The 24,542-nt window shown below is 38.8% G+C and overlaps 1 protein-coding gene across 5 annotated transcripts in view; it reads right to left on the reverse strand.

Moving 5' to 3' along the window:
* Positions 1–24,542, reverse strand: part of BANK1 (B cell scaffold protein with ankyrin repeats 1) — a 358,724-nt gene that overhangs the window by 208,416 nt on the left and 125,766 nt on the right. For all 5 annotated transcript variants that reach the window (XM_060299754.1, XM_030845095.2, XM_030845094.2 and 2 more), the window contains exons 3-5: positions 20,914–21,068; positions 11,684–11,822; positions 4,484–4,623 (exon numbers count right to left, since the gene is read on the reverse strand). In XM_060299754.1, coding sequence (XP_060155737.1) covers positions 4,484–4,623; positions 11,684–11,822; positions 20,914–21,068 — 434 coding nt within the window. The remainder of the gene's footprint in view (positions 1–4,483; positions 4,624–11,683; positions 11,823–20,913; positions 21,069–24,542) is intronic.

Below are 24,542 nucleotides of genomic sequence, written 5' to 3' on the forward strand. Positions count from 1 at the left end.
AGCCTTTTGAAAGAGAGGTAAGATCTTAAGCATATTTGAGTAATAAACATTTCTTTAATATTCTAAAGAAAGGTAAGTCTGGATCTTACCTTTAACAGCTCTTTACAGCTGTGAAAAGTTGGTAATGAAGTATATTAACATGGAGTTCATGACTGAGGTAGGGTATGAAGAATCAAGTTATAGCACAAATTCTTCATTTTTCTAGTATCATGAACCTCTGAGAGTTCCTCCTTACTTTCATAAGCATCAGATTCAGTTATTCAATTTTATAAATAAATAACAGTGTATTTTAAAAGGACAGTTTTCATTTCTCTCTTATTTATATACCTATACTATAGTTTTTCACTTATTTTTTCAAATAGCACTGGAAAAAAACCCAGCAATCACTGTTTTCCCATTTTTTATGCAATAATTATCAGTTGGGTCGTATATATCGGGAACGATAACTATGTGAAGAAACTGGGTACGCAAAGATGAAAAACACAATGCCCATGCCTTCTAGACGGGGCAGCAGGGAGTAAATGGCTTAACATGTTCTACTGATAAAAGAAGGAACAGTCCTGGATGGCTAGAACATAGGAACCATGGAGAGAGTTAAGGAGACAAGGAGGCATGCTATGGTAGGGAGGCAGTGTTGGAAAAGATTTATGACCCTGAAGCTTTGTGTGTCCATCAACCTTTAGAGCGCAGCAAGGACCTGAAAAAAAACTGCTGAAAGGCTGGGGAGTTCCCAGTATCTCTCAGTAGGAAGAATCTTCTGAAGAACTCTTTTAGGGAGATAACCTCTAATGCCTGAGCTTTAACTTAATGAAGAAACTAACCTTTAAGGGAACTAATAAAAAACTGGGAAATTCCTCATGATGTGAGAGTTCCCTTAGTTCATACCTTCCCTCACCCCAACCCCAACTGGTTTCACAGTGTATTAAATATTCGCAGGCGGTAAAGCAAAGATCGAATAATTCATACAATTTAGTGAAAGCTGGCAATGATGTGCACCTAACATGAAGGTGAAAATAAGATTTCAACAGGTATAAAGTAAAATATGCAAGATGACAAATACATGCAACACAATATACCTTTTTACTAATACAAAACACAACTAATAAAAATTATTTGGTACCATTTCAAAAACTCTTTTAATAAATAGGATCCTAATGCTTTGATCAATAATTGCTATGTTCTTTTAGCATTCTGACCTAATTTGGTTTTTATATTGTATCTAGTTTTTCCTATACAAAGTTAACTTTATTGTTGCCCCTAGACTCTTTTGTAAATAAGATGGAAGTCTCAAAGGTTTTAATTATCTCAGTCAAACAGGAGTTACTAGTTTTTCTAACACTAGTACTTGAATTCTAATATCTTCCCAAATTGGGCTTTGTATTTTTTCATTTGAATTCACTGTTCTAGATGAGGCTCTGGAAATTCTACCTTTTTGAGGCTATGAGCTAGGATTTAGTATCTATCCAAAAAAGACGAAATAATTTAGGAAGCAGTTAGATAATTAAGCTGGTTTAGGTAAAATCTTCTAAAACCTAATAGACATCATTAAAAATAAACTAAGAGGGCTTCCCTGGTGGTGCAGTGGTTGAGAGTCCGCCTGCTGATGCAGGGGACATGGGTTCGTGCCCCGGTCCGGGAAGATCCCACATGCTGCGGAGCGGCTGGGCCTGTGAGCCATGGCCGCTGAGCCTGGGCGTCCGGAGCCTGTGCTCTGCAACGGGACAGGCCACAACAGTGAGAGGCCCGCGTACCGCAAAAAACAACAACAACAAAAAAATCTGCTGGTATATGTCCTGACAAATACACAATAACTATGGTGAATAAAATTACAACACACACTGTTCTTTGAATAGAGATGTTCAGCGGACTACGTGCAACATATCCAAATAGCCCAATTAAAGTAGTAGGAGAAGCACATGAAGGAAACAATTGCTGCAGTGTTGTATGCTGGAGAGGAAAAGCACAGCTTTTTACACAACTTTTAAAATGTAATGTACATGAGAGCAAAGCCAAATGTCAAAGGAACAACCAAATGTCAACAAGGAGAAGCACACGGTGGGCTGGGACACCACCGTTGAGGGCAAGTAACCCTAAAATACAACAAGGTTCCTTTGTGTCCCTGCAGATCCTTCTTTTTTTTTTTTTTTTTTGCGGTACGCGGGCCTCTCACTGTTGTGGCCTCTCCCGTTGCAGGGCACAGGCTCCGGTGGGATCTTCCCAGACCAGGGCACGAACCCGCGTCCCCTGAATCGGCAGGTGGACTCTCAACCACTGCATCACCAGGGAAGCCCAGATCCTTCTTTTTAATCAAGAGTGGAGTCCAATTTTCACCATCTTGGTAAATTCAAGATAGGGATACCTCATGGGGTCCAGATGCCAGTGGATGAGACGAACCCCGTGTCATACCTAGTCCAAGATGTGATGGAGACTGAGTGAATTGCAGCCTTTTCCATGTGTCAGGATTGTGATGGTGTAGCTCTGCCGGGTCTGAGATCTCAGACTCAGAATTTGTTTAATCTAATTCCACAATATGTGTAGGTCCCCTCATGACAATTGCAAAACCTCTAAACCCATCTTAAATTGTATATATTAAACCAAATCTCTTAATGCATCTTACCAAGCTGTGGTCTGCTGTCACCAACTTAGAATAATTCTACCTCTCCATACTCAAACCTCAGGTTTAAAGTGCCTCTTTCCTGAGAGTAAAAGTCTGAATTAACCTGTGACTGTCCAACAATCTTCCTTTCACTATAGGCACCAAGGCTCAGTGGAGGGGAGAAACCATTCCTCACCTCTCATTTCTGACACTGAGGGTAAAAATGAAACAGAGCATTTTCTAGTTACCTAAAAACTACTCAGAAAAGTTTTTATTCACTCAAAGCTGTAGAAGAAATCATAACTTGCATATTACAACATTCTGAAAAACTGAGTCAAAAATTACATTTAATTTTCACTATAAACAAAGTTTTTTTCCTCCCCAAAGGCAAAACCAACACAAAAATGTGTTTTGGGGACTACTTTACTTCTATGCTGACTGAATACTGATAATGCAATATAATGCTGTTATTAGTCTTTATGTAGTGAATAAAGTTTTTTAAGTAGAGGATAAGGTAGACGTGTCACAGGAAAATGAAACGATCTGTATTTCAAGCTGTTACTTTTATTCTTGCTTTGCAGTTACAATATAGATATTTTGTCAAATGTCCTCAGACTCCTCAGTTTGACAAATGGTATTTTACTCCCTGTCCTTCTCTAAGACATTTTTACCTGTTCCATTGTTCTAAAATGTATCATTCATAAAGGAGAACTCTAATAGAAAAATGTGTCACACAAAATAAATAACAAAGCCTCCAATTCCCAACTGTTTTAATCAGTAAGGCTTCATGACAACCTGTCAACATCCTATTATTGATGGCTTTGTTACAAGTCTTATGGAGTGTTTTGTGGTAAATCTGAAGATCGCATGTTCAATTCAACTACCTCTTTCTTTGCCTCTCCTCTGGTCTCCTCCTCTGCCCACAGAAAAACTAAGGCAATTAAGCAAAGTTATAATTCTAATTATCAAGCAGCTATTAAAAGAAATGACATTTATTTCACTCTGAAAATCTGATGTAATAAGCACATGAAGAAGTTCCACATTAAGCAAGCTTTCTCTCCACTGAAAGTAGGTCAGGTAACAAAAAATAAAACAGAATTCAGAAATTAAACTAATGGCTTACAGTCAATCAAAATGCACTTTTTACATTCTAAGTCCATGAGTCCCTTAGGGCAGGGCACTCACATCATCTATCACTCACTGGAGAATGTCCAAACTAAGGGCCTTTGAGAGGACTAGAAACTTCTCACCAAGTCATCCTTGCTGAGTACTACTTTGTCACACTAGAGAAAAAAACCTGCAATGCCACTTTGCAGAGTTCCCAGAAAAGTTTAGCATTTCTGGAATTCCAAATAAATGTTGTTAATTTAAAGGAATAACTTTCACTGTCAGACAACAATGATAAATGAAACTAATAAAAACATACACTGAGCTTGGAAATTTCCTCATGAAAATAACAATTTCTAGATTAACACCACACACTTCCTTTTTGGTGGTATTCTTGTTTTTTTCTGAGTCCTTAACCTCAAACCTTCTTTCATCTTGTATTTGTCCACATCTGGATAAAGAGGAAATTCACTGTTTAAGAGTTCTCTTTAATCCTTCTGTCTGTCTTTATCTGGTCTGCGACAGCTTGAAAATGAGCCCGTGACAACAGCTATTTTGTAATGGATAACCTGTCTCCCAATGACATTATCTGGAATGACTTGACTTACACAAACTAATTCATCTACATCTCTGCATCACATAGGTCAATTTCTTCTTTTCCTAATGATCAGTAATTCATTCTTATTCAACCAACATTCAGACTTTATACCAAAGTATGCATTCGTTTATTCCACATTAGCTCTTTAGTTTATTGTCGACTTCAGGGAAAGATCGACTTACCTGGTATACACCATCTCCTGGACCTGCCGCTCCCAATAGGCATTTCATAGCCTTTGGGGTTGAATAGTATTTAATCTCTGCTGTGGCCTTAATGATTCCATCACAGTAGACATTGACATTGACAGAGCCAGCAGGAAAATCTTATAAAACACAAAGAGAGAGTTAGGAACTGAGTCTATAAATGCATGTACCACAGTATTATATCTCTTAGAGAATATGAAGTCAGGCTTTAAGAATTCATAACAATTTTACTAGCTTTTAACACTTAATTGTTTTCTTTTTTTATCCTTAGTAGTTAGAAACCACAAAATAGAATATGTAATTTTGCACTTCATTGTTTAAAAAAAACTTAAAGGATTAAAACATATGTTAAAATTATAATAAAAGCAAAACACTAAATCTTTTCTCCTTATCTTCTAAACTCCATTTTTTTGGAGTAATCTATAATCATATCTACATAATACTTTGAATTTACAACAGTAAAGTCATTCATTAAAAGTTAAGTATTTGTTATTAATCTGAGGAAGAAAGTTCCCATTAATTACAGGAAAGTTTCTTAGAATTGTTTGGAAAAAGAAAGAGTAGAGTTAATTGAAATTACAGAACTTTTATTCAATTGATAACAATGAAAAACCCTTGGGAAGGCAAGGTTTAATGCCCTGTTATTTAAGTACTATTTACCCCATCCATTCATCCTTTTTGTGAATTAGTTGTTCAAGGTGACTGATGCACCCCATTGTAAATTTTGCTGTAACACATCAAGAAAGTTAAAGTTACCTGAGACTGTTGTGCGTGCTCTCTATGAAAGAATAACACTAAATAATCACTTCAATGGAAAGGTTGTGTTTTATTGTAACAAAATTAAACAAAATTTAGCTCTTTAAATTCATTCACAGAACACACTTTAAAAACTTTCACTCTTTGTCACAGAGATATTTCCAAATTCTCCTGGAAAATTGTCATGCAAACATCTGGGGTTTGGAATAAGCCATTAAGTGCAAGCCACCTGATGAAACCACCTGATGAAATGTTGAATATTTAAAAGTTCTTAAGGTTTAAGCATTAATTTTACTTTATCTTCTGAAGAGGATAAAGGACCTCTTATAATATTGCTCAGGAAAATTTAAAGCCAACATAACAATCTTATATTTAACTAGATCAAGAAGCTAAAATTTCCTCCTCTCATATTGCTTGACTAGACACTTAACCTGTATTATAAAGAAAATATATGTAGAAAAGTTCTCTCTTCCAAAAGTAAGTATTCATCCAATAGAGAATGTAAGAGAAATCTCAAAAAAACTGAAAGTTGTAAAGTACACCTCATCAGCTACAGCTGTGTGCACATAGTAAAGGGGGTTCTGGAGTTACTGGAGTGAAATGAAGTCAATTTCAGTAGATTTCATAAAGATGATTTTGAAAGAAAATATTGACTTTGTTTATCAGAAAAGAGATTCGGAGTTTTATGATGGGATGTTAACCTTCTGAAAGAAAGTCAGGTGATAAATCATGAAAGATATATGGTGAGAATATTTGCTTGGGACTTCTTTGATATAGGATACTTAAAATATTCTAATTTCTTTAAAAGTTAACATGAGAATAAACTTATTTATTCCTGATATCCTGGTCAGCATAATTGTACTTTAACATAATTTTGTTTTTCTTTGAATTGTTACCAAGCTCAAAAGAGACACACATTTAAAAAGTATATTAGTATGGGCTTCCCTGGTGGCGCAGTGGTTGGGAGTCTGGCTGCCGATGCAGGGGACACGGGTTCGTGCCCCGGTCTGGGAGGATCCCACGTGCCGCGGAGCGGCTGGGCCCGTGAGCCTTGGCCACTGGGCCTGCGCGTCCAGAGCCTGTGCTCTACAGCACGAGGGGCCACAACAGTGAGAGGCCCACATACCGCAAAAAAAAAAACAAAAAAACACAAAAGTATATTAGTATGGCAAAATGTTGGGTTGAGTAGAGAAGATTTTGAGTTCTGAGAACTATAAGAAGAAGACCTCAGAGTATTTGATATACCTCAATGCTGAAAGTCTATTAACACACACACATACACACTTATTTATAATGGTTAAGAGGAGGTCTCCAAAGAAGTAAAGAATTCTAGTTGGTCTTAGAGGGGTACCCTTCTCTAACAGAAAATGCTAGTTGCCTACCCCGATGTCTTCCTTTTAGAAACAGAATTCTGATTTTATTTCTTGCTAGGCACGTTGCTGATCAACTAAAAAGACCAGATTTTCTATTCTTCCTTTCAGCTATATATGACCTTGGGATTAAGTTCTGACTAATGAAATATCAGCAGATATGTCTTACAGAGACCTTTTTAGTTTAATGAGGCCCTCTCCATTTCTTTATCCCAGTGGTGTGCTGATAAATGGACTCTCAGAAAGAAAAAAAAAAAGCACTGATGCTTTTTTTTCTACACATAGTTTTGCCAACTTCTGTGGTATAAATATTCCCACCATGGCCAATTTCAAGCTACCAAGGTGTTACGGACAGAATTTTGTTTCCCCCAAATTCATATGCTGAAGCCTTAACCCCCAATATGACTGTATCTGGAGATAAGGCCTTTAAGGAGGTAATTAAGGTTAAATTGAGCTCATAATGATGGGGCCCTTATCTAATAAGGATTTATGAGAAGAGACACCAGAAGTGCATGTGCACAGAGAAAAGGCCATGTGAGGACAGAGGAAGAAGGTGGCCACCATCCAGTCTGTGGTATTTTATTATGGCAGCCCAAGAATACTAGTGCACAAGGGAATATCACTGAATGTGAAGTAGGGAAGAGATGTGTAGAATTGCATTTTGCAACCTGAAATGCAATGGTTCCAGCACACCTTGCTTCATCACATTGCTTGGAATATAGGGTGTGATAGCAAGAGGCTTAGAGGTCATCTTGTTCCATGATGATTATGACCACACCCTAGGGACTATGGAATGATGACTAGAAATAAGCCTGCATCTGGGACAGTACTGTGAAGTTGCCATACCAGCCCTCAACACCAGCTAGACTCAGTACAGGAAGCTCTGGGTATAGCACAAGAGAACATTTACAGAGAGCAAACCACATTTTAAGTAGTGTGACTGATTGAGCCACGAGCCAGGTGATCAGAAATGAAGTCACATGAGCAGTTTTCCTAGACTGGAAAGAGACTGACAGATGGAGGCCATCTCCTGAACCTGAGGCATCAACATTCTTCCAAAGAACCCTGAGAGTGGGGAAGGGTCCCTGGTATGTTTCCACTTTAGGGTTAGATCCTCCATTTTAATTTGGTATTCAAAGAAGTAGCACAAAAAATTTTTAAAGGCTTAAATCTTTATAGACTATTATTAGATGGTCTGAGATACTGACTGAGATCATTTCCTGTCCTGGAAGTCACCACTGGGTACAGGGACTATACATGAGATGACATAGAATTAGGAATGCTCCTAAGCATGACTGCCCAAGAATGAAAGGGGACAAATTTTATATCAAGAGATGTAAATAGAAGACTAGGAGGAGAGAGGGGGCAATACGAGGAGTATAGTATTTATAGAGAAAGATGGTCCCCTCAATTCTTTTCCCCAAAAGGAAGAGAAGGAAGTTTTTAAATGGTTTATCACCCCCCATTCAGAAGCTGAATGTGAGTTATTCCAGAAAAGCCACTCATGTTTAAGGGATTTGCTAGAGGGACAGAGTGACACTTTGTTCCTCAGTTGGATGTTCAGTGTTGTCTTATACATTGTCTCCCTCATCTCCAAACATCCTATAAAGGAGGACTTAAAATGTAAGTTGAGAAGCTGTTTTATCAATAAGAAAACTGAGGCATAGAAAGATCAAGAGACTTGTCTAAAGTTACCCAGTAAATGGTTCAATACAGAATAAAAACAGCCCTCTTGGCCACCAGTTAAGTGTTTCCTTAACTACACTGCAGATTCTGCACAGATCACTAGCCTCGAAGAGCATACTGGGCACTCCCTCTTACTCCGTAATTGGTGTAGAGCAAAAGGAACTCTATTGTACAGTCAGTCCTGCCCAATCAAACTTCCTGAGATATGTTCATTGGATATGTTCCAATGAAGCAACTAAAATATGGATACTGCAACTGAATTTTAAATTTCATTGAATTATAACGAAGTTTAAATAACCAGATGTGGCCAATGGCTAACATATTGGGCAGTGCGGTTCCAAAGAGTAGTTTCTCCAGCTGTGGTTTGTGACCCATTAATTCGTCATGACATCAACTTAGTAGGTTCTAACACTGAAAAAATGAAAAGAAATAAAATATCTTTCCCTCTACTTATATTACCCAAATGTTCCTGCATGTTGTCTACTTCTTCATTATAGCCCTTAACATATTAATCATAGTTATATAAAATTCCCTGTCTAATAATTCCAACATCTGTGTCACATCTGTCTGGTGTGATGTATGTTTTATCTCTCTAGACTATGTTTTTTCCTGGCTTCTTGGCATGCTTTGTAACTTTTTTGTTGAAAACCAGACATGCTGTATCAGATGTAAGAAATGAAACAGGTAAGTGTGTATTGAGAGTAATCTGCGTAGAAGTTAGGCTGTATTTACTGTTTGCTGTAGCTGTGGGTACCAGAGTCTTCAAATTCCTCTACTGTCCTTGTCCTTGTCTTCCCTCCTGACTTTGTGCTTCCCTAAGTACTCCTCCTTAGAAAGATTCTGCATCTTGCATACTTTCAACTGTAAGCCACTGCCATTACACTGGAACCCTGCTGTGGTGATGGTCAGGTTGGGGGAAGGGGAAGCAGTCTAATCTTATGATTAAATCAGTCTTTTAGTGGGCCTGTGTCTTTCAGCTGTGACCTTCACAAGTGTTTCTGCTGTGGCATAGCTTTCCCTTCCCCACCTTAAGTGAGACGTGAGGGCTAGAGGGGGTTACAACAGGATGGATGCCCTTCCTCAGCTGGGATGAGGCTCTGGTAAAGTGGTTTCCCCTGAAAAGTAGACCTCTGTTATGGAGAACATACTGGGAGTATTTCACCATTAGTCTTCTTCTGATCTAGCAGAGCCCTTCAGGGGATCTTTCTCAGATCTTCACTGTGTGAACCTGATGGGGTTCCTGGTGGTAAATTCCACAAAATTATAGGTGCCTCTTAAGACTACAGCCCCCGGGAGTTTCTTACTTTCAAGCTAGTCCACACTCAGCTTCCAGCAATTCATCAGAATTACCATCGAAGTGCTCCTACCAGTTTACGGCTCCAGTGACTTCTGCTCCAGGTAAGCAGATCTCAGATGTCAGTCTTCATTTACCTTTCTCTCCAGATTTTGGGATGGTTGTTTACCCTACAACCTTAGTTCTCCAATGACTTCAAGAAAAGCCACTGATTTTCAGTTTGTTCGGCTTTTTCTTGTTGTAAGAATGGGAGTGGCAACTTCCAAGCTCTTTACATGTCAGGGCTGAAACCATCAGTCTAAGTATTGCTTTTAAAACTTTTGTTTTCATTACGTTTTCATACGTATGTACTGGGTCATAATGTAAAATGTAGCTCTTGCTAGGGTTCAAAAAACTTCAAGAAACTGTGCCTTGAGGCAGAGAAAGTAAGACCGTTTCTGCTGAGGCATGTCCCATACGTATTCCCATGATTATTCATGGAACTATATTGTATATTGTTACACAGCAGCCAACGTTTTGTAAGATAATCTATCATAAACTTCGAGAATACACCAGTTGAAAAAAAGAGTTGGAAAGGTTTAATTAGCATAACTGGTAAATAATGGTTGGTTGGTTGGTTTATTTTTAGTACAAATTTGCTGTTCAACCACATGGATAATATTATGGCCTGGTATATATTGGAAAATTTGGAATTACAGTTTCCTCCTCTTCTGAAAAACATGTGAACTTTGACATTTTATTCTTTGCGCTGCTCTTAGCTACTAGGTAAACTGAACATAAAATCTTAATGTGAACAATTTTATTTGACATTTTGATTTGCTATTTGGGAAGTATTATCTAAGTACTTCTTAATTTGTAATATTGATTTTTCTGTAGTGATTTAGTCTAACTAGATTTAGTTTAACTTCTAAACTAATTAGTTAGAAATTATTGCTCATTAAATCATTTAAAAATGTGGCATAAGGAAGTAAGGGGCTTTGGAAGAAAAGGCAAAGAAACAGAAAGAATTATTTCTCATCTCACTTCTGCATATCCTTGTCCATGACAGGAAGCAGTGTCTAAGATGTTTATAAATGGTTGGTGTAAAGTCTTTCCTTTCTATAATCCAGTTCTGACCTACGCTGTGCAAGGAAATCCATAGAGGGGACACATGCTTTACACAACACAACAGAAAAGATTTGTAAATGCCCTGTAAATGGCTTTCGTTATAGCTACAGTCTAAAAAGAAAACAAAAGAGCTCAGGATGCATTTGATATACTCTTTAATTTTAAATATTTTTTACTACACTTCCAAATTTATAATAAGATTGAATATCTTTGTACTTTAAAATATTTTATGAAATTCACACTTATAAAGTTAGGTAATTTTATTCTCTAATTATAACAGGACATCATAAATTCAAAAACCAAGTAGTCCTACATTTATATGAAAACATTCAGAAATTAATATATTAAATTTTGATTTTAGTACAGTTATCACAGCAAGTGTGTCTATTCCATCTGGAATTTTAAATCCAATGCAATTTATCATGCTGAAGCAAAGTTGGATAATAAAATGGTTAGGTTCATAATTTAAATAAGGAAAAGAGGGAAGATTGTATATAGAAATGGTACCATGATGATAAAATAGTGAAAAAGAACTATGCTTTCCAAAGCAAAAATAAACTCAAAAAATATACTTTTTTTGCATGGCAAAAAAAGTAAAGAAGAAAAAAGAAAATCATGAATGAAAATCCAAAAGTCTGCTAATCCTGTTACAATAAAGCAAATAATTTTAGTTCCATATTTAATAGCTGACACATTAAAGTGCTCTCGGCTGACATAAAGTATGTGATGTTACTGGCTGTCATTTTACCACATGGTACACAAACTAAGTTCTCATAATTTACACATTCGTGCTTTTGCGAATCCAGTTTAATAATAACAGCCTTGGGTATGTGAAAGCTAAACACAGGAAACACCTGCAGAACAATATTAGTTTCTGTAGGGAACTGAAACCACTTACCATAAATTTATTGAAAGAAACTCAGAATGATGTTTTATATTTATTAAAGCATAAAAAAAATTTCTTACCTAAAGCTTTCATACACCAGACTGTCTTATTCCAGAGGGCTGGCCGTGTTCTAATGCATTTACTATTTGACATAAATTCAACCTCCACAGAATCACCAATTACTTCATCTCGCAAAATAATAAATATTTCACCAGGATTCTATAAGATGAAAAATATAACCCAATTAGGCATTTTTAAAAGTTTTCATTAACCAAAGAACCCAGTGCATTTATTAATGATAAAGGTCGCACATGATAATTATATACCTCCATTGTGTCCGTAGTTTCAGCCATATTCAGAAATGAAATATATAAAGGTGATTCTCACAGCATTTTAAGTGTCTCAACTTGATGTCTATTGAATACTCAATTTTTTTCCCCCAACACCAGATTTTGCAACTGGAAAGACAGTGAGGACAGAGCTGTTCCCTTTTCCTCTCACCTCATCCCTGTGTGTGAGGTTCTATCTGAGGGTGATGAGCATCAGTTCACAGACCTCCAAGGAATGTAATTCAGTTGCTAACCAAATCCTTTTTTTTTCCAAATCCCTTTCCTTTACCAGAACTTGGTGTATTTATCTATATATGAGAGGACTGAACAGGTTTAGCTTTAAGACCTCTTATAATTTAATTATGGTGAATTGTTTTAAATGTCTAATACAGTTGACGCTTGAACAACATAGGAGCACCGACCCTATGCACAGTGGAAAATCCATGTATAATTGATATTAGACCCTCCGCAATTCAACCAACTACAGATCATTTTGTACTGGGGTATTTACTATTGAGAAAACTCCATGTTTAAGTGGACCTATGAAGTCCAAAACCCCTGTTCAAAACAAATACTGTATGCTAACACATATATATGGAATCTAAAAAAAAAAAAAAAAAAAAAATGGTTCTAAAGAACCTAGGGGCAGGGCAGGAATAAAGATGCAGATGTAGAGAATGGACTTGAGGACACGGGGAGGGGGAAGGGTAAGCTGGGATGAAGTAAGAGAGTAGCATGGACATATATACACTACCAAATGTAAAACAGATAGCTAGTGGGAAGCAGCCGCATAGCACAGGGAGATCAGCTCGGTGCTTTGTGACCACCTAGAGGGGTGGGATAGGGAGGGTGGGAGGGAGATGCAAGAGGGAGGAGATATGGGGATCTATGTATATGTATAGCTGATTCACTCTGTTATAAAGCAGAAACTAACACACCATTGTAAAGCAATTATACTCCAACAAAGATGTTAAAAAAAAAAAATCCATGTTTAAGTGGACCGATGCAGTTCAAAACCCCTGTTGTTCAAAGGTCAAGTGTAGTTTTAATCTTACCTAATAGAGGTTCTCTGGTTACTCTCTACGATGAGTATCAGTGAAGGCTATTGAGTTGACAACGGTTATAAATCTAAAAATTTCAAGATTTTATTAAGGTGGAAAAGCTAAATCTATATACGTAATATATAAAGGGTTACTGAAAACCTTTTGAAAACAATCCAGAAAGAAAATTAAGGATAAGAAGATTAGAATTAATATAGAAAAAAAGAAGGAATAAACACTTATTGAGCATCTATTTTATACTAGGAATTATGCTTTTTATATAAAGCCATTTCCTTTAATCCTAACCAAAACAAACACACACATACATATACACACAAACATACACACATACCCCAAAATCAAAATGGAAGGCTATCATTTTTCTCTTTTACAAATAGGGTAACTAATACAGAGAGTTACATTCTGAAGATCAACCAGAACTATCTAAATTTAAAATCTGTACTACTCTTTACATCTTGCTGTTTAACCCTTCAAAATAACTAAAATGAAATATATTTTTATGATTATCTCAGATATCACCTTTCAAAGACTTTCTTCAAAGTCAAACTAAATTTCAGTCCTTCACAAAATAAACAGAAACCTCATTTACATGCTCTTATAAAATTGTGTTTACCCAAAAGTCATTAATTTCAAAGTTCTCTTATTAAATATTATCTCCCTAAGCATAAATCCCACCAATAAAACTTACATTTTTAAAGCTCTGAAAAAAAGTGTTTCTACAAATATGCTGATGTTAAAAAAATCATTTCAGGGCTTCCCTGGTGGCGCAGTGGTTGAGAGTCCACCTGCCGATGCAGGGGACACGGGTTCGTGCCCCGGTCCGGGAAGATCCCACACGCCTCAGAGCGGCTGGGCCCGTGAGCCATGGCCGCTGAGCCTGCGCGTCCGGAGCCTGTGCTCTGCAACAGGAGAGGCCACAGCAGTGAGAGGCCCGCGTAACGCAAAAAAAAAAAAAAAAATCATTTCAGCTGATACACATCTACTTCAGGCATTTCTCCATCGGAGTCTACCACTCTCCAATATTTGTCCACAGATTATTTTGAACTAAATTTCTCCACACCGAGTAAATTGCTCATCGAGAAAAGATCCCGTAATTCCACCTATTGCTCTGGCCTCACACACCCTGCATGTCGGAAACACTTCTCTGTTTCTTTGCTTGTGCCCCACACACACTGCTTCCTCCTCTTCACAGGACCTCACTGCCAGCGCAGTTCTTCAGCTCCTCTAATGCTCACATCTCACTCCTTACTCTGAAGCTTTAATGACTTCCCACTTCACTTTGGCTCAGATCCCCAAGATCCTCGGCTTCAAACTTCTTCGGAGTTCTCTTCCCTAGTACGTCTCTTCTTGTATAACTTTGACCTCTCGCTTTCCAAACTTAGTGGGCCTTAGCATCCTCTCCCTGTGTTTATTCACCTAGAGAACTCATTCTCATTCACGAGGGCTCACATAGGCTGCTTCTTATGCAACAGATTCTCTACCTAACAGAGGGTAGGACTCCACCTTTCAACCATTTCCAGAGAAGAGTTCTCAACAAAAGACAAGCATACAGACCACCCTCAAGGAGGCACTGACACCTCATTTGTACCCGGGACCAGCTTCATGGGCATGTAACCTCTGCAGCTTCACAGGCCCTGCACTTGGAGAGCGCTGCACTTGTCTTAATGTTCTGCTGTTGCAGCTTGAAATGCTTAATAATTTGAACAGAGGTCCCTACCTTTTCATTTTGCACTGGGACCTGCTAATTAGGTAGCTGTTCCTGTTTGTACATACGTTGGCATGCCCTTGAGTTCCTCCTCTCCCTCCATGTCCCCATATGTATCCTCTCCATCGAGGTCCAACTCAGCTTTCGTGCACAACTTCCAAAGGAATCATGAAACATTTCGCACCTGTACTCCTCATTTGACCCTTTCTAAGCCACGCCCTCTGGTCTTAATACGCTTTTCATGCCTGTGTCTAGGCTTCCCAGATAGATTTTAAACATCCTGAAGCTATTTTTATTTTTTCATATCGTTGCGGCATCTTTTAAGAATTAGGTACATAAGAGATAATCTGTATATATTTTTCAATTCAGATAGAATACCTCTATAAAAATATAACATTTTGGGGGCTTCCCTGGTGGCACAGTGGTTGAGAGTCCTCCTGCCAAAGCAGGGGACACGGGTTCATGCCCCGGTCCGGGAGGATCCCACATACCGCAGAGTGGCTAGGCCCGTGAGCCATGGCCGCTGAGCCTGCGCGTCTGGAGCCTGTGCTCCGCAATGGGAGAGGCCACGGCAGTGAGAGGCCCGCGTACCGCAAAAAAAAAGACTTTTTTTACATTGAGCAAGCTCTACTCCTTATCCCCCTCAGGACTCACGGCTTCATCTGCTTCCTGCATCTCCATGCACGAAGGGGGGCTTTGGAGGAGGGAAGGCCTGCACTCGTCCAGCCCTGTCCTTAATTATTATGGGCATCTTAATTAAAGATATAATTATTTGGGCACATTGAATTCAATGGAGGAAATATGAGGACACTCAAATGGTCATAAATTTAGTGTTACCGGTTATGAAGCTGTTACTTTGCTCTCAATCTTTCTGACTTCTCTGTTTATCCCTTATTTGGCTCTGACCATTCAGAAAGAGAAAGAGTTATAATAATTATCACTTCCAGACTCTACAGATTCGCTGCAATGGTCACAACCCTTGAGACTTCACCAAAAGGGCTGGAACTCTGTCTACAATACAACACAGGTAGTGGAGTTTCTAGACTGTCAGGATGGGTGTCTTTAGGCTTTAATGAATCATTAAGTACCGGTAACAAAGGATTTTGATCTTAGTGGATCATATCCGCTTACTACTGTGACTTGCACACAGACAAATGGCTCTTTTCGTATTCATAATTAATAGGCACTAGCTCTACAAGCACAGGTGCATGGGCCTCATTAAGCCAGCGCTGTGCAAGTCCCTGCAGCTGACCCTGATCTGACCCGTGACAGCAGAGCAAGGATTAGGTTATGGCAATGGTTCCAAATTTGGCTGTTAATTCTCACCTTCAGAATCACCTGGGAAGCTTTTAAAACTCCCAATCTCCAGGCCATAACTCAGACCATTTACATCGGAATCTCTGGGGGTAGGATTCAGACATTATTACTTTTCTTTTTCTTTTTTGTGGTACGTGGGCCTCTCACTGTTGTGGCCTCTCCCATTGCAGAGCACAGGCTCCGGACGCGCAGGCTCAGCGGCCATGGCTCACGGGCCCAGCCGCTCTGCGGCATGTGGGATCTTCCCGGACTGGGGCACGAACCTGGGTCCCCTGCATCGGCAGGGGGACTCTCAACCACTGCGCCACCAGGGAAGCCCAGACATTATTATTTTTTAAAACCTCCCCTAGTAATCTCTATATGCTGCTTAGTTTGAGAACCACGTGGTTACAGGGAAAAAATATCTTTTGTCATCGTAAAACCTTATCTCGAAAGGGGTAATACTTCACAACACAGACATTTTAGGCATTGATACACATAATAATCTTTTGCTGCTTTAACTGTATTTTTCAATTAAATCACAGGACTTGACTTTAAGTTAAGGTTGGCTACCAAGGACTAGTGTGTAACTTGGTGTCAGAAATAAGTGGGCAGTGCTGTTAGCTTCTGTGTATTGTTTTAAACTGGATTCAGTGCCAAGGAGTGAAGAGGTAGGAGCTAATCTCTGAAGTTTTTGTAGTTTGCCTGTGGGCCCTTCTACAAGTCACACCCCTTTATATATTCTCAGAGTTTCGCTAGAGTCACTGGTTATATAATCTGTGGTCTATACAGATTTAGGTTTGGAGTCTCATATTATGGTTGCAGCCACAAAGCTAAACACCAGTAAAGGTCAAATAAAATGAAGGTCTTTATTAGGGAATACGCCACGTTCTAGGATTCAGATAGAAAAATGACAATGAAATTAATATAGATCCAAATGCTGATAAGCCCCCTTAAAAGGCCTTTTCTGGTTATGCTAGAACTTTAAGAACTAAATTTGCTCAAGAAATCAACAAGTGACCAGACTACTTTTAAAAGCATATTTCAGTCTTATCAGAACAGTAGCAGTGGGAGAATAACATAAATATAAAGAAATATCAGTTAATTATACCAAAGGAAGTAAAGAGGTTTGGGGTGGAGAAAAGCTGCGACTGCAGCAGATTCTATCAAAAGGAAGGGAGAATGACATTGAAGTCCTGCCTACACAGGTAAAACAAGATAGAAAAAATAAGCTCACTCTTGACTGCCCTTTAGGACTGTGCTACTGAAGAAGCAATAGAGAGGCCATTCCTGACCCGTGACTGGGGCTCAGAGAAATCACAGGAGAGGCAAGAGGCATCTGGGAGCAAACCGCAGTACTTCCGAGAGGGCCATTGAGGAAAACATTCATAGGCTCTCTCTTAAAGATTCAGGCCAAATCTATTTAAAAAAAATCCAGTGACTGAATCACTTTTTAGAGATGATGCAGCTGTAACAAGTGATCATAGAACAACTGGCAGGACTGCAGACAAGCCTCTGAAGAAGAGCACTGCCTCCTTGATGCCATTACTAGGTGATTTGAAAGTGACCTATTATTAAGAGGCATGAATGTACTTCCTATCCTCTGGGGCAGGATTTATCCTTGGCAGTACTGACATGTTTGAACCAGAGAAGTCATTGCTGTGGGGACTGCCCTGTGCACTGCAGATGTTTAGTAGCATCCCTGGCTTCTACCCACCAGATGCCAGTAGCAACCCCCCAGTTATGACAACAAACCTGACTGCAGACTTTGCCAAATATCCCCTTGGGAGAGACAGTCAAATCAGTCCCAGATAAGAACCACTGCTCTGAGGGAATCTGCCTGAGAAATTAATAAAATTAGGACTTTGGAGTAAATACACAGCAAAGGGAAAAGAAGCTAGCAGATAATAGACCAGGTCCGGTTCTGGTTTAGATGTTATTCCAATGGAAGAACGCCTCCCAGGTGGATTATTCATGACGGAAAAAAACTGGATAAGATTCATTTGAACAATGGATGTGCTTATTATTAGCAGGCTTAGAATTCACTGATTTCATACCTCTCGTGATCAATTACCCTATACAAGACAAAATCAGGAAGAATATGCTAGAAAAGCAAATATCCTGGCCCACACCAACCAAAAAAAGAAAAAAAGCTTAACACATACTAAAGTAGAACAAATATTGCTAATCCTAGAAAAGAGGCAAAATTAAGCAGCAGAATTAAACTGTTAAAACTCATTTAGGTATTTCTTAAAAGGATAGGGAATAACTTACATAAACAGAACACTGCAGGCACATCTTCACTAGTGCATGAAAAAAAACTGTTGAAGAAAAAAACCTTTTTTCTGCTATTTTTGAAGGGGCACAAAATTTCAAGGTCCAGGAAATCCGAAATCCATGGAAAGGAACAATGCTGGGAAAGATGACTCAGCAGAGGGATCAATACTGCCAGGCTCCTGGGGTCAAAAGCAACAGCAGCCTTACCTGTTGCCTCAGTTAAACTATCTACTTATGCTGCTTCTCCAGAGCAGAGGAGGGAACAGGGAGAGCACTTCTCCAGGAGCAGGTCCGCAGACCCAAGCAGTTCTGCAGCAAGAGGCAACAGGTGAGACTAAAACTAATTCTCTGGTCATCAGAGAGAATGAAGATGATGCCATTAGATTGAACCAGTCAACTCAGCACCAGCATGCTGGAAACATAAAACCACAAGGGGAAATCCATAGATTTTGAAGATACTGGGTGGGAAAGAGGCACATCTCAAATATGACCTGGTGACTGGCAAGGATAGTCTTGTAAATTTCTAGATTTTTATACCATGGCAGGGAAGTCTCAAAATATCACTTCCAGAGAAAGAAGGTCATATCCTTAAGCGGACTCTACTTACCCAGTAATTCAAAGACTTCTCAGAAATGTTCACAGGTTGTGCTTTCAGACAATTGGCATAGACTGAACGTTATCCTGGCAAATTTGAAACATGATTTTCACTCATTTGGATACAAATGATCTTTCCTGTGGTGCTTGGAAATTGGGACTTGGATTCAGACTATACTAAGATCTAGGTTCTGAGAACACAAGGTTTTGACTGGGATGACTATTTTTGGTCCAGGGATTTGTTTATTTAAATTTTTTAATGTGTAGGTCTGATGCTAAAATAATCTTATATGACCTTTCAACTCTTAGAACTGTTTAAAAAGTGGGGTACCAGGCTTCCCTGGTGGCGCATTGGTTGAGAGTCTGCCTGCCGATGCAGGGGACACGGGTTCGTGCCCCGGTCCAGGAAGATCCTACATGCCGCGGAGAGGCTGGGCCCATGAGCCATGAACGCTGAGCCTGCGCGTCTGGAGCCTGTGCTCCGCAACGGGAGAGGCCACAACAGTGAGAGGCCCGCGTACCACAAAAAAAAAAAAAAAAAAAAAAAAAAAAGTGGGGTACCCAAGAGAGATTTGGAATTGAAATAATTTAACTGCAGAGGGTCTGAAAGAATTGTATCCATGTCAGTAAAAGCCCACAGTTCTGTTACTGAAAGAACCTTCATCCTGCTCAGCCATCTGAGTGAGCTATCTCTGCTTGGAGGGCAGTGGGGTTTAAGTTTTGGATTTCAATTTCTCTGCAATTTAATAATGGAAAGGTTTTATACTGTTCAAATTTTACTCTTGCAGATATTTTTGAAAGCAGCTATTTAGACTCATTGCATAATTCCTGGTGAGCAATTTTTAGTTCCAGAGGGTTTTTTTTTTTTTCTTTTTTTGCTTTGACTTTCCCTACTTGAGAACAGTTCTAATTTCCATTTTATAGTCTCTTCTATTTATTTCCGTCTCTTCCATTATTTCTGACTCAATAGGAGCCACTGGTTCTGCTTGTTTGGCCTGATCTCCCTTCCTCAAGTAGGTTGCAATTGTTCTTTGCCTGATCCTCTATCTCAGTTGCCTCAAACCTGTACAGTTTCATTTCCTGGGGTCTTTAAGGGAGTGTCAAAGAAGTTTTTGTTCCTCTGGAACCGATAACATAATAAAACGGCGATTCTCCTGTTTGGGGATGGGGTCTGGAGGTGAGGGAATTAAGCTTTCCCAAACTGCACAGAACGTTCTGCTTCTCCCAGGGCTGCTGGTATCATCAGGATCAGGGGATTCTCTTCCAAAATATGCCTCCCAGTAAGCAGACAAGTGCAGCTCCTGTCACATTAACCTACTGGCGTCCACCTGAAGGACCCTCTCATGCAGCTCTCAAGGTCGTCCTGTATCTTTTGCTCTTCCTGGTCAAGCACACCACAGACACTGAGGACCAGCATCTTTTTATTGTCTGGAGATCACGAAGCCCAAGTTTTGGTCAAGCTCTAGCAGTAGGCTTATTTTAGTGGCTCAGTCCAATGAAGACTTAGAAGGAAGAAATGTTGGCAACGTGTGTTCGTACAGTCACCTCCTGAGAAATCCACTTCCTCTAACATTATACTTTTATTCCCCAAAGGACCAGCTCTTCTAGCTCTATGATAGTTCCACTTCATAATGTAGGCCTTTGATATATGTTTTATAGTTTAAAAATCAGTGGCCATAAAAAATACGTATTTTCAAATTCTATTCAAGAATGTAATTCCTTTTATGAAAATAAAATCTTTGATCTGGTTAATATGAATCCAACTTTCTTTTAAATAGCTTGATATATATAGCAATTGTAAATCTGTAACACATCAAGTAACATTTAATAAAATGATGCTTTCATATATGTTTCAATACTTTATTATTCAACAAATATGTATCAAATGCCTACTACCAGATATTGTTCTGGGTTCTGAGGACATTGCCATGAACAGAGTAGACAAAAATGCCTCTATGTTGTAGCTTCTAGTGTTAGTTACATTCTAGTGAAATGCAGTATCCATTAAAATAATGCAGTCACTTAAATAACAAGGTGTCTTTACTGACCTCACATGGAATCTCAGCGGGAAGCACCACTGCCTGTGATATGGTGCTTCTTGAAGCTTCTGATAATTCTTCAATTTCCTTTCTCTCACTTATTTGCCCAGAATGTTCCACTCTTAGGTCTGCTGGAATAATGACCTCAAGGTAGTCCTCAGAACCTAGAGGAAAGTTCATGAATGTAGATTACAATATAGCTAAGGCCATATTATTTCCTCCATTGCTATAAAAACTAATTGTTAAACAATTGACTTATTTATAATTGCTAAACAATTAATATGTGGGACAACCAAACTGAGTTTAAGACAGCTAAAGTAAATGAACCAAAGTTAATAATTAAAATAATGCTTCATAAGTTAACTAGTATTATAACCGTAAGCTACTAAACTAAATCAAATACATAATATTTTCATCCACTAGTTAAGTATTTTCCCCCAAAAAATCCAACCACCATTTAATATTGTCTCTTAATATTAAAACAATAAATCTGAAAAACATGAAGCTATTTCTTTTCAATGCCTATAATTAAGAAAATTTATTCATTTTAAATCAGAACAATTATTTACCCTTCACATATATTTCTAATTTTAAAAACAAAAAGCATAACTAGGAGACAATCACTAAATAAACTAGTATTTCTATGAAACACTAGTTTAATAGTGAAATATTAGTGTTCATCAAAATGTTAATGTGTTCTGTGAAAAAAGTGTCCTGAATTAAATAAGTTGGGTTTCTTTATGGCAGTATTACTAAGAACACTAAAATATGCTAATGTGAATTTTGAATCTCAAAGAAGGGAAAAAAGTATTTGATTTTTAAAACATTTAACATTTATTAACTTAGCATCGTCTCAATCATTAAGACACTTTTCTCTATTGAAGAAGAGTTGTGTTAAGAGAGATGGATAATACTTTTATTACTGAATGTTTCAAAGCCCAGAGCATTTTATTAGGGCACAGAACCAATATGACTGGAACCAAGGCTCTCACCACTAGAGACTCTCACAACTGTCATCTTAGGCCAACCTCAAATGTATCTCTCAAATCCTCAAAGAAGGGAATTGGAGAAAAGGAAAACAGCTCCTGACAGCTAGATACTGGCCTGATACCGTGTGAAGGCCTTGGTGTTGCTAGAAGGTGGCCTCCTGTTCTCCTACGGAACATCAACAATCTTGCAGAACATCCCCATCGGACAAGGCCACCTGTCACCATGATGGCTCAAGTCAGAGATCAGACCACTTTGTAATCATGTCTGAATCCAGGCAAAAACATGAACACTGTCCAAACCACAAAATAACCAAACATCCTGAATCCTGGCTCCTGTGAGTGATGTTGCTTCTTTACCAATTCCAGTCTCAGCCTCTTTTCACTTCTCTTGCCTTCCAGGTAGGGTAACCAGCTCCTCCCAGTCTGCTTGGGATATTTTTGGTTTGGGCACTGAAAACGCTGTGTCCCAGAAACCCCCTCAGTTTCAAGTATACTGGTATAGCTGGTTACCCTGCTTCTCAATAAGTTGTTAATACACGAAACCATAAAATTACATGTGCTTTTTGACAGCAAGCAAACTATAGCAAAGCCCTACTTCCAGGAACCCTTCCTCAAATCATTTAATGCAACCCTAAATCCTACAATGAGTCTTTTCTTAATACAGTCTTCCTGAGGTGTCCCATGGTTCTCCATGGTGGCCTTCTCTTCATTGCAACTAGCAAAAAAAAATAGTTCAAGGACAGGTGTGTCCTAGTGGTCTTTGGCAAAAGGGAACTGACAGGATAAAAAGGAAGAAGAGTCAAAGGCAAGTTAGATGAAGTTGGCTAGAATTCTGGTTTCACTGCATCCAGAAAGTGAAGTCAGCAGTTTCATACAGGTAATTCTATCAGAAAAGCAGAGTAACAAAAGTGATGTCCTCTGGAGAGGAGCTGTCTCCATGCCACATCTAAGAAGAAGACAGTTTTGTTTCGGGTTCTTTTTTTTTCTGTCCTATGAAAGTTACAGAATAAAAGTACAAAAGCACCTGGGATTTCCAGATTCTCCCAGTACCAGTCTTGCTTGAAATGAAATGAGAAACAGCCTTTATTTCTCTGACAATTTTAAACACTTCCATAAGCAGTCTCATTCTCTCTCTCTCTCTCTCATACACACACACACACACACACACACACACACACACACACACACCAAATTAGTGAAAGGTTGTATAGAACTGGCTCAATCACTTTGTGAACTGAAGAAAGAACAAGGAAACTGATTTCATTTTATATATCTTAAAAGGTGTAAGTTGTTCCACTGCAGCAGTATCTAGGATGTTTTCTGCTAATTCATCTGTGGTATTAGGTTAAGAAGAGCTATTTTCTTTACCCTGAGGACATAATCATGGATGTACAAAAGATTTACCTCTATGAATGTTCACAGAAGCACTGTTTATAATGCAGAAAACTGGGAGCAGTTGAAGCAATAAGGGACCAGATGAAAAATGTGTAATGTGATAAAAGATACTGTCACTAATTAAAATTCCATCAAAGAATATTTAACAAGGAACAAGTTTATGACATAAGTGAAAAAAAATCAAGTTACAAAATTGTCAATTTTGTAGGTTCCCATTTTAGTAAAATAAGAAGTATAGGATTTCCTGCAGGTTCCATATTTAAGGAGCTTTGGAAGTTGCCACTCCAACCTAACAAACAAAAAGTTGAACAGACTAAAAAATCAATAACTTTTCTTTGATTCTTAAGAGAGGCGTGGACACAGCACAAACTGCTGCCCCCAAGGCTGGAGAGACAGGCAGGTGGATAGAGAGTCTCAGCTTACCAGAGCAGAAACTCAGGAGTGGAAACGGCCCCAGCAGCCAGTGCCAGGGTAGAGAAACCTGACCCGTAATTGACAAATTGCTGGACACTCAATGAGGACAAGTCTGAGAGTTAAAAACTCCAGGGGAATTCAGCCAAAAGGTGGGGGGAACACAATATTTTGAAATTTACCTCTAGGAGCTTGATAAGATTCCCACAGCAAATACTGGGGAACATGCCCTCCTGCTTCAATGGAACCGGAAACATCTTTAAATACTCCAGGACACTCTGTTCTTCTTAACAAGGCCTGCCCTGGGTGGAAACTAGTTAATCAGAGCCAAATCTGCTGGGGTATTACCACATTCTAATCGACCAGAGGAAGAGAAATACCCAACTGCAGCCCACTGGAATAATCCTCTCTCACCTAAAGGGGAGAAAAAAAACTGAGAAACTCTTGTGAGGTCCACAGTCCAGAGGCATAGGCTCACTAAAGGACTGAAACCTAATCACAGAACTCTAGAAAGCCTCCTCTCTGCCACACCTCACCACCACATTACTAAAGGCTTATTTACAGCAGTTCTTTTTATAGAGTATATTATGTCTAGTTATCAAGAAAAATTACAAGGCATACCAAAAGGTAGAAAACACAAATTGAAGAGACCAGAGAAAGCACTAGAATCAGACATGGCAGGGATGTTGGAACTATCAGACTGGGAATTTAAAACAACTCTGATTAGAATGCTAAGGGCTATAATGTGGCATGGACATATATACACTACCAAATGTAAAATAGATAGCTAGTGGGAAGCAGCCGCATGGCACAGGGAGATCAGCTCAGTGCTTTGTGTCCACC

The sequence above is a fragment of the Globicephala melas genome, chromosome 5 (assembly GCF_963455315.2).
Source record: "Globicephala melas chromosome 5, mGloMel1.2, whole genome shotgun sequence".
Lineage (NCBI taxonomy): Eukaryota > Metazoa > Chordata > Mammalia > Artiodactyla > Delphinidae > Globicephala > Globicephala melas.